The sequence below is a fragment of the Helianthus annuus genome, chromosome 11 (assembly GCF_002127325.2).
Source record: "Helianthus annuus cultivar XRQ/B chromosome 11, HanXRQr2.0-SUNRISE, whole genome shotgun sequence".
Lineage (NCBI taxonomy): Eukaryota > Viridiplantae > Streptophyta > Magnoliopsida > Asterales > Asteraceae > Helianthus > Helianthus annuus.
This window is the reverse complement of record NC_035443.2, coordinates 48,270,403-48,281,479: the sequence shown is the minus strand read 5'-3', so window position 1 is coordinate 48,281,479 and position 11,077 is coordinate 48,270,403. Positions and strand designations below refer to the sequence as shown.

The 11,077-nt window shown below is 42.0% G+C and overlaps 1 protein-coding gene across 2 annotated transcripts; it reads right to left on the bottom strand.

Annotated features, from left to right (window-relative positions):
• Window positions 1–165: 165 nt before the first annotated feature.
• On the bottom strand, window positions 166–2,112 carry LOC110889283 (aspartokinase 1, chloroplastic-like). Of its 2 annotated transcripts, none has more exons than XM_035979245.1 (6): window positions 1,446–2,112; window positions 1,238–1,354; window positions 1,002–1,118; window positions 719–932; window positions 500–616; window positions 166–426 (listed from the first exon to the last, which is right to left on the bottom strand). In XM_035979245.1, exons 1-4 carry the CDS (start codon window positions 1,473–1,475, stop codon window positions 894–896), a joined length of 303 nt encoding a protein of 100 aa, XP_035835138.1. In that variant the 5' UTR covers window positions 1,476–2,112; the 3' UTR covers window positions 166–426; window positions 500–616; window positions 719–893. The 2 variants fall into 2 exon arrangements, with proteins under 2 accessions (XP_035835138.1, XP_021992485.1); XM_022136793.2 differs by having other exon boundaries at window positions 180–426; window positions 1,232–1,354; window positions 1,446–1,952.
• Window positions 2,113–11,077: the final 8,965 nt, after the last annotated feature.

Here is an 11,077-nt window from a genome sequence, read left to right as displayed (position 1 = left end):
ATACCCAAAGGTAAAATCAAATTGACCATTTGAAAAGCACTTTGGTGCAAGATGAAGTGGTCTCAACCACTGTTTTAACCGAACAGTGGTCTCAACCGCTGTTTTAACCCAACAGTGGTCTCAACCGCTGTTTTAACCCAACAGTGGTCTCAACCGCTGTTTTAACCGAACAGTGGTCTCAACCGCTGTTTTAACCGAACAGTCGTCTCAACCGCTGTTTTAACCGAACAGTGGTCTCAACCGCTGTTTTAACCGAACAGTGGTCTCAACCGCTGTTTTATTGTATGTGAAAAATAATTTAGTGCTTACATTGTTCTGAGTTCTCACAGGATCAATTGATAGCAAGAATTGTTGATAGGCCTCCAGGTCAGATAAAAGCTTCCGTAAAAATATACTCATCAACATCTCCATCGTTATGACCACAATCTGCAAACTTAGTGCAAATCACACAGATCAGATAACAATAAAAATAAAAATAATGGAGAAAAAGTAAGTAGACCTTGAACACCCATTTCTTTCTCAACTTTGGCTTGCATCTCGCGAAGAGCGGCAGCTTCTTCCTCCATCTCCTTCAAACGTTTGTTCATCTCATTCAACTCCTTCAAAGGGGTTGCTCCTACACAGATACATGGTAAATCAATTAAGAAAGATCATTTACAAGATTAAATAAAACAAAAATTAACTTGAATTTTAAGAAAGATTTAACTTATATTCTTACTTTCTTGACCACCGAGTCGTTTCATAACACGAACAAACGCGTGATGAAGTTCTGGAGTCCATCTCAATCTAGGCATCTCAATCTATGCCGAATGCAGAGCTCTCACACATCTTTCCGCTTCATCATCATTTACTATGAGTGATATATTCACCTTTGATGCTCCTTGCGATATCATCTAAACATTCACTCCATTCTCACGAAGAACATGGAACGCCTAAATTAACATAAAAAAAACTCAGTTTCAAAAACCGCAATACAATTAAAGACTCAAAACAAAGCATACCTTCTCTAATACAAGTGACGACCTCTGAACATTCCCGATCAGTGAAATAATCGATCTGTGTTGAAGAAGATTCACTTTAGCGATTTTTTCACGCTCTTCTACAACATGATCAAGTTCCTGCACAAACAGTTGAACGTTTACATATAGAAATGGTATGCATTTATCAGCTTAACTTCTAACATAAACTCAGATTTTTTTTTATGGTAATAAAACTGAGAGTGATATCATACGCTTGCCTGCTGAATCAACTCCCTGCTCCAAAGCTTCGAAGGATCTAAAGTTAACGAAATGCTAACTTCACTCGTAGCGACAACATCCACCGATATACCCAAATCCTCGAATATTGAAAAAACCTGAATGATGTACAAATTGCAGATTTGAAAACTGTCGGTGCACCACACAAAAAGAGTAGATGTTATGTCGTTAAATATGAAGTCCTTTTACCTTGGCAAGAAATCCAAATTGACCGAGCATGCGTCTTAGTCTTAGTTGATCAATGTATAGGGTCTAGATGTGTTAATTATGAATGTATAGGGGGTTAATATGTAAAATTGGGTGTGTTATGTTGCACCTGTCTTTAAGAGCGTTCCACCCCCAATGTGGAATCATTACACACAGAAATATCCAGATGGGGTGGAAGCTGCATTAAATCTCAAATTGAGATCGATAGAGGATGATTTGCCCGAAAGCATAGATGTCACATTTTCCCCATCCGATACCGACAACGAATCTCAGGTTATCAAAACAGTTGTCGATCAGGTGTTGGATGAGGAGAGTGAGAAATCTGAAAAGACTCAATCTGAGAAGGTTGTTAGTGATTCTGAAGATGAAGGGAATTTCTTAGATCAATACATACCGAAATCGGAGAAGAGTGCGAATGACGATCCGATCATGGTGGTATACACTATGGTTGGAACAGACAAACTTTATTCCGATTTCGAGTATCCACTTCAGAATGTGAAAATCCAGAATGTCGAAAAAGTGTTTAAATTGGTTGAAATGAACATTAGCGAGGTTAATAACAATGAATTCTTTTCAAAACCTAAAAAATCGTTTGTTACAACATGTCCAACAAGTCCTGGAAAGAAAGATGGGGATGGTAAAGGTCATAATAAGAGAAATAACTTTAAAAACAAAGGAATCGGGTTTGAAAAGAAAACGGCTAAGCAGGTGTTTAAGCCGAAAGAGAAGATGAATGATATTTTTGTTGTTGGTCCTAGTGTTGACGATGAGAAAGATTATATTTTCAGTCAAAAAGCTGTGGACGATTTCAATGCAGCGAAGAAGTTGAAGGAAGAGTCAGTCAAATCTACTTTTGTTGAATATGACAAAAGGGTCTGTTACCGCTGCAGGTGAAATCGGACACATGGCAAAACAGTGTCAGAAAGTGATTGAAAAACCTGTTGTTGTGAAACCGTTTCAAAAACAAACTGTTCAAAAACCAAGTGTTCAAAAACAAACTGTTTCTAAACCAACTGTTCAAAAGTCAAACGTTCAAAAACCTCGACCTAAATCTCCGATTGATACAAAAGGTAAAAAGCCGATGGTTTCTCCGATCCACATTTTGAAGAGAGGTGAATCTTTGAAGTCGGAGGATGAGCCGAAATCGACTTTCGAGATTGGCGAATCCTCTAAGACTCGAAAGACTTCAAAAATTTACCCTAAGACAAAAATGTTTGAAAACCAATCTTGGATCACGAAGTCGAAACCGTCTGTTGAGGTTAAAAAGATGGAGAAAGCTTTAAAAATTGATTTAAATATTTTTAAAGATGATGTTGTTGAATTTGAAAACGATACTGATAAGTTTCTTGTTGAATTTCCACCAATAACTAACAAAGTTAAATCAATTGTGAAAAAAGAAGTTCCAAATGTCACGTTTAACTTTCCGAAAACTGATGAGAAATGTGATGTTGTGTTCGGAAGTGTGTCGGAAGTTAAGAAATCCTGGGCTTCATTGTTTGAATAAATTTGATTTGATGTTTGCAGGGGCTGCCCAAGTCGATACTGTCAAAATGGATTATGGATAGTGGCGCTTCAAGGCATATGACTGGGACGTTAGCTCTTCTCTATGATGTCAAATCAATAAACGGAAGCTATGTTGGATTTGCTGGGAATCAAGGTGGAAGGATCGTTGGTCAAGGAACGCTGTCAAATGGCGTGATTTCGTTCGACAAAGTGAACTACATAGTAGAGTTAGCAAACAATTTACTCAGTATTTCACAAATCTGTGATAAAGCGTTTAGTGTACATTTTACAAAAACTGAATGTGTGATTTTGAAACCAAGGTTTAAAATCCCTGATGAGATGGTGTTGTTGCGCGCTCCGAGGGAAAATGATCTTTATATACTTGATATGAGCGTTGCAACACCAACAACTCATCAGAAACAGTGTTTTGTGTCAAAGACTATAGCGACAGAAAAAGATTCGATAATGTGGCATCGTAAGATGGGCCACATTGATGTGCGTAAAATGAACTTTTTAGTACACAATGATTTGGTTGATGGTGTTAATTTGAAAAATTTTCACTTAAATGATGATTGTGTAGCATGTAAGAAGGGAAAGCAGACTCGGAAGTTACACCCATTGAAGATCATGAACATAATCAGGTTACCTCTTGAGAGATTGCACATGGATCTCTTCGGGCCTGTCAACGTAAAGAGCATCAGCGGAGACTTATATTGCCTGGTGGTGACTGATGACTTTACGAGATTTTCTTGGGTAGTGTGCTTGGAACGAAAAGATCAAACTTTTGAGTCATTGATGGTGCTTTTCAAGAAGATGGAAACGGTGTATAAACTGCCAATCCGTAGGATTCGGAGCGACAATGGAACGGAGTTCAAGAACAACAAGATGTATGAGTTCTGCAATGAGAAGGGAATTCTTCATGAATTTAGTGCGCCGTACACTCCACAGCAAAACGGTGTAGCTGTACGAAAGAATCGGACCCTGATTGAGATAGCCCGTACAATGTTAGCCGATTCCAAGCTACCTATCTTTTTCTGGAGTGAAGCAGTATCAGCAGCCTGTTACACATTGAATAGAGTTCTCACTGTCAAGAAGTATAAAAAGACTTGTTTTGAGCTGCTGCACCGTTATAAGCCGAATATTGAGTTTTTGGAGCCATTCGGGTCTCCTTTGCACTTTTATTGATGAAAACGGTAAATTTGGTGCTAAATCTAATGAGGGTTTCTTTGTAGGTTACGTAAGCCCGCTGAAGAGTGTGTTCGTACCATGCCTGGGGAAGGTAATTCAAGTCCAACATGTGGATTGTCAGAAGCACACTCTGTAACACCCCGTGTTTTCGAATGTCAAAGTCAAAGTCAAAGTCCAAGTCAACTTTGGCTTCTTTGACTGTAATGTTTCTTTTTACTTTTTGTATTATGTGGAGTAAGTGTTGTCTAAATGAAATGATCGAATGTTTAATCAATGCGACCGATTTACGACTGTGAATAGTAGGAAGTAACAATGTGATAAAGTTAATCAATCGATAATCAAATCAATCATCGAACTCGAACCTCGAATTATACGAATTTTGGTATTGCTTTATGTGTGTGTGTGCCTTATATGTTACTTGTGCATGTTTACTTTATGTTTTGTGTGGTATTCAATCGAATCAATCGAAACTCGAAAAGCAATCAAACTCAATCGAAACCGACATCGAAACGTGACTTATAGATGATTGTATGTTAGATATAGTAGTTGGGACTGAAAGCAATTTGACTACGAACTCTATCGTATTCGTATCGTCGTCCATCGAAATCGAAACATCGAAAATCGTCGCGAAACACTCAAGAAGGTGTTCCTGATCGAACAGGAATCACCGATCGAACATGCTGTTTGATCGAGCAGCCCAGTCGATCGGAGATCCTGGCCAATCGGCTACCACTTTCCTCTTTTGGAGCCTATAAATAGCCATGTCATAGTCACTCTTTCTACTTTTGGAAAGCTCTGACCGAACCAGCCCTTATTCTTCACATTTTCTTAGATTTCTCTCAAATCCGGTAAGTTTTCACTCTAATTCTTGTACGTTTTTTTATCATTACACGATTCTACACCTTTCTGTCTTTCAAAACTTGATTTCTAACCGTGAAATCACCAAGATCTAAGTGTTCTTGGGTGATGTCATCATGGTGTTCTTGAAGAACATCATACTTTGGCCTCATTCAACCGTGAATAGCTTAGATCTGACCGATTTCCACATAAAGAAACTAGGATTTGTAAGAATCTTAAAATTTCATGGAAGGATTTCCAACTTTCTTTCAAACTCTTTTACACTCAAAACCTTAAAAACGATAGAAACGAAGCTCGAACCAACTAACTAATCATTCTAACAGTCAAGGGGTTCAAGATTCGGATTCTATCTACGAGGTTCACTGATTTCGGGTTAAACATCAAACTACCGTTCCGAACAGTTCACCGGCCGCACTTGGGTGATTCCTGTCTGAACAGGTGAAGCAAGTAAGAACCCACGTTCTACGGTTTAACTCGCTGTCAAAATACCTTAAAATCATGACAAATAATCAAACAGCCAAGTGTTAGACGAAAGGCCGACCAGGTCAGAATTGCTAGCCGAACGGCTAGGCTGTTCGAACGAACAGCCCAGCCGATCGAACATACCAGCCGATCGGCCGGGCCAGCCGATCGGCTAGCACATTGTCCCACACTTTTCAAAACTTCATGAAGTATGTATTGACGAAGTGATGTTCGATCGAATATGCTACTCGATTGGTAAACATTACTCTTCGGATCATGAGATACTATGCTTCAACCCTTAATCGATTTTGCAACTACTTCTGAAGTTCCTAACCGATCGGTTAAGCCGGCCGATCGAACAGACTATTCGATCGATCGGCCTGAAGGGTAAGAACACTTCAGTGTTCTCAAATACTACAACGAAAACTTCAAAAGCTCAAACCATCATACACAAACACATCAGAGGAAGAAACAATCCACTCGAATGGTCCAGCCGATCGAGCCTACCGGCCGATCGAACAGGACAGTTCAAACGGACTTTCAAGCCGATCGAACAGCCCGTTCGATCGAACCTGCTATTCGATCGACCAGACTATTTGATCCATTCACGCTTGTTTACATTTCCGCGTTACTCATCATTATGCTATCGAACTATTCAGGCTAGCCCTACTCTCAGTGCTCCCTTTAATCCATAATCAATCACTGTGAGTATACTCGAACCCTTTTTGCTTCAGCACTTTTGGGTGTTACATACGTTACTTATCAAAATCACAATCGAACACACTATTCAAACTATTTGAACGCTAACCGATTGCATGTATTACGTGACTAAATGTATGCTTGTAGTTATGTTTACACGTGGAATGATGTCTACCTGCCTTAGCAACATAGTACTATAGTTTGGACTCATCGCCCGTTCACACGGGGGTTGTTAAGGACAATTACTTGCATGGATTACGGTGGTAATCATGTATTGCGAACTGTCTCGGACAGTCAACCCGCAGTCGTTGGTATCGATAGGTCCATGTCGATAATTAACATGCATCATTTCCCTCTGTGTACGTGCTGGTTATGCGTAAACTATTCGAACTCTATATGCTATTATTAAACTTGTATGCTCACCTTTACATTTTATGTATTGACTTTATTTTAACGTATGTGACAGGTGTTTAAGATATTTGCTTGCTAGGGAAGTGAAGCTAGAATAAAGCTTTAGAGGCCCCCAACAAATAGTTGTCTGTCAGGAACAAGCAACTAGGGCATAGTTGTCTGTAGATCTTGTCAGGCTGGGTCTTTAGGAGCATTTGAACAATATTTATGTTTTGTATTAACTTAAATCTGAGTTGTCGGAACAGAACTAGTTGTTTGGATGTTATCTGTAATAATGTATTTGTTTATTCGGGATACGGTATGGGACGTATCTTTAACTGGATTATATAGATAGTTGTTATGGAAACTTCTGAACAATTTGTTTCGCTCAGTGCCATGCCCCGATGATTCCGCCATCAGTTGGGGTGTGACAGATTGGTATCAGAGCCATAACTATAGGGAATTAGGTAAGACACGACCTAGTCCGGGTCGCTGTCTTAGAGACCTAGACTATAGTTAGGAACCAACAGACCAAGCTTATGTGCTCTATTCTGCAAATATTCGCTATCACTGCACTCGAATTTTCAATTAAAGTTAAGCGATTTGGTCAGGAATAGGTGTGAAAGCCGCAAACTCCCGACTAGATTGCCTGGCTAATGTTGATTTTATCAATTTATCAATGATTTTCTCATTTCTTTCAATAACATACGAGGAGAATTATACCAAATCAGGAGTGAAATCCCAATTTTGATGAAAATTCTCCTTAGATTTTCTTAAAACAAGGAAGAAATTGCTAAGCCAGGGGTGAAACCCTAACCTTGTCAAATTGTTCCAAATATTATTTCATCTCACCAAGGCATTCGACGGACTCCAACGACCTGAACTCACAAGTATGACCTAGGGAATGCGTGTGGAATGCCCAAGAATCGAGGCAGAAACACGACCCTCAAAGTCGAAAGTGACGACAAGTCTACTGTGAATAGTCGGATTGCTTTGGGTAGTCAATGTCTAGTAGCCGCAGACGATCCAATTCCCAATTTTTGGTGTTTTTTACTCGTTGATTTTATTTGTTTATATGTGCTTTATCTGTTTATGTGTTTACATTTTGGATATTATACGATTTTGCCGCCATTTTGATCGACACACACGATTCGCATTGCTCTTCTATCTCAAAATGCTAACAAGTCGTTACAATCTAGACGGTACTATGCTATGCTATGCTATACGACTATCCGATGCTACTCGATATACTACACGCGACCAATATATGCGAACGACACGTGAAGCTTTGAATGATAGGTTTCTGTATTCTGACTACCTCTGCGATTAAATAGGAATGTGTTCTGTTTTTCTGTGCTCTACGTGCTTGTGTGTTTCCGTGCTCTATGTGCTTCTATGCCCTGATTGCTTATGTGCTTCTGTGTTTACGTGGATTTCGTGTTTTGTGCCTCTGTGGTTATGTGATATGTGTTCCGACGTGTTCCTAAGCTATAGTAGTCTAGACGTGTGAGGTGAGATTCGACTTCGTTGTGTTGAGTCCTGTGACGATGTCTATTGCATACCATGTCGTCATCTGGATCCCGACACCATCTGACTCGTCAAGAGAAGAGAGACAAGCGTCTCGCCGCCATCATCGCCAAAAGCGTAGCAAAGGCTGTGAGCAACGTTTATGAGAACGCCAGCAAGTCATCTGAAGAATCGCGAACAGACGCTCCCAAAGATGCCAACAAGGCTGCTTTCAGCTTCAAGCAGTTCAAAGCATGCAGAATGGCCCTACCGCCATGTTTCACTGGTTCGACTCAGTCGAAGTCACTCTGCGCCAGAGCGGATGTCCTGAAAATCTCCGCACTCTCAATGCTACAGGCGTCTTCCAGTCCCGTGCTCTAGACTGGTGGACGGCCGAACGAAACAGGCGCTGAAATGATGCAGCTTACGAGCTAACAAGGAGGAGTTTAAGGCAATTATGATCGACGAATTCTGCCCTCCTCATGAACGCCAAAAGCTGGAGGACGGGTTTTGGACCATCAAGCAGAAGGATGGAGACAACGCTGCTCTCACTGCTCGCTTCAAACAGCTTAGCATCATATGTCCCGACCAGGTCAAGACCCCAAATCAAACCATCAAGAAGTACATTCGAGCTTTGCCCGATTGTGTAGCCGACTTTGTTCACGCCGCCAAGCCAGCAACGATTGAAGAGACTTACCTACCCGCCGCTGAGATCAATGACAAGCGAGTGAAGTCTGGTTTTTGGGATAAGCAAACCAAGTCTCTGCACCAAGCCACCGCAGCACCCACTGACTCATCTGCTCAATCCTCCAAGTCATCAAGAAGAAAGAAGAAGCACAACAACAACAGCTCCAGCAACAAGAGTTGTGCTGCCGCAACAACTCCTGCTCCTCTACAAGCTGTACCAGCTCAACAGCAACAGCACCACCGCTCAACTCCAGTGATCAATGCACCGCCAGCGAAGCGTGCATACACAGGCCCTCACCCGCTTTGCCCGACATGCTCGTATCACCATCCAGCGGGTCTAGCCTGTCGTTTTTGCGCTCACTGCAACCTTTACGGTCATTTCACTGCGAACTGTCATTTTGGTCCCCGTCAAGCCCCAGTGCAAGCTACCGTCAACCAAGCTCTACTCCCCGCCCACATTGGCCAACAAGCAGCTCAAGCACCTGCAGTCAATACTCGAGTCTGCTTTGCATGTGGTGATCCCAACCACTTTGCAAACAGGTGCCCGAACAGGGTGGTTAAGCAAGAGCCCCAGCAGCCTCAACAGCAGCAACAGCAGCCTCAGCAACAGCAGCAAGCAGCCCATGCTCGAACCTTCAACATCAATGCCCGCCAGGCTCAGGCGGATAACAACGTGGTTAATGGTACATTCCTTGTGAATGGTATTTATGCATCATGTTTGTTTGATACTGGAGCCGATAACTGCTTTGTGTCATTTGAATTCGAGAAGCTCCTTAGTCGTAAGCGCTCTTATCTGTCCTCGCCATTTGAAGTCGAAGTCGCTACTGGAAGAACTGTCGCCGTTAACTCTGTTCTCCGTGAGTACTCTCGAGCTCAACAATCACATCTTTCCAATCGACCTTATTCCGATGCAACTCGGAAGTTTTGACGTCATAGTAGGCATTGACTTTCTTCGCGAAAACCATGCTGAAATTGTGTGCTTTGAAAAGATGATTCGATTCTCGCTCGCAAACGGTGATCTTCTATGTGTGTACGGTGAAACTACTTCGAAAGGCCCCATGCTAATATCGTGTATTTAAGCCAGCAAGTATCTCCGTAAGGAATACCGAGCCTTCTTGGCCAACATTGTAGTAGCGGAGAAGGGAAAGAAAAAGAAAGCCGAAGTCAAAGATGTTCCAGTGGTCCGTGAGTTTCCTCAGGTGTTCCCTGACGATCTCCCTGGACTACCGCCAAGTCGTGATATCGACTTTCATATTGACCTCATTCCTGGAGCTAACCCCGTTGCCAAAGCTCCTTATCGACTCGCTCCATCCGAAATGCGGGAACTCTCAAACCAACTCCAGGAATTACTCGAAAAAGGCTTTATTCGCCCGAGCACCTCTCCTTGGGCGCACCAGTCCTTTTCGTCAAAAAGAAGGACGGGTCGTTCCGGATGTGCATCGATTATCGGGAGTTGAATAAGTTAACCATTAAGAACCGATACCCTTTGCCTCGAATCGACGACCTATTTGATCAGCTACAAGGTGCCAAGTGTTTCTCAAAGATCGATCTACGTTCAGGCTATCATCAATTGCGGATTCAAGAGGAAGACATCCCCAAAACTGCTTTTCGAACCCGATATGGCCACTATGAATTCGTTGTTATGCCTTTTGGTTTAACTAACGCACCCGCGGTCTTTATGGATCTGATGATTCGCGTGTGTAAGCCTTTCTTAGATCGTTTCGTCATCGTGTTCATTGACGTTGTCTTGATCTATTCCAAATCGAAGACCGAACACGCGCAACATCTACGTTTGGTTCTCGAGTTACTTCAGGGGAACCAACTCTATGCCAAGTTCTCTAAGTATGAATTCTGGTTAGAGGAAGTTCAGTTTCTGGGTCACATTATGAATAGTCAGGGAATACACGTCGATCCCGCGAAGATTGAAGCCGTCAAAAGTTGGATTACGCCTAAGAACCCGTCTGAAGTTCGTTCCTTTCTCGGACTAGCGGGCTATTATCGACGATTTATTGAAGGATTCTCTAAAATCGCTGTACCGCTTACCGCTCTTACTCATAAAGACAAGCCTTTTGTGTGGGGAACCGCACAAGAGTATGCCTTTCAAACCCTCAAGCACATGCTGTGCAACGCACCGATTCTTACATGGGAGGACGAAAGCAACGATTTCATTGTCTACTGTGATGCTTCCAACCTTGGTCTTGGTTGTGTTCTCATGCAGCGAGACAAGGTTATAGCTTACGCATCTCGACAGCTCAAGATCCACGGGAAGAACTATACAACCCATGACCTCGAGCTAGGCGCGGTTGTCTTTGCATTGAAGA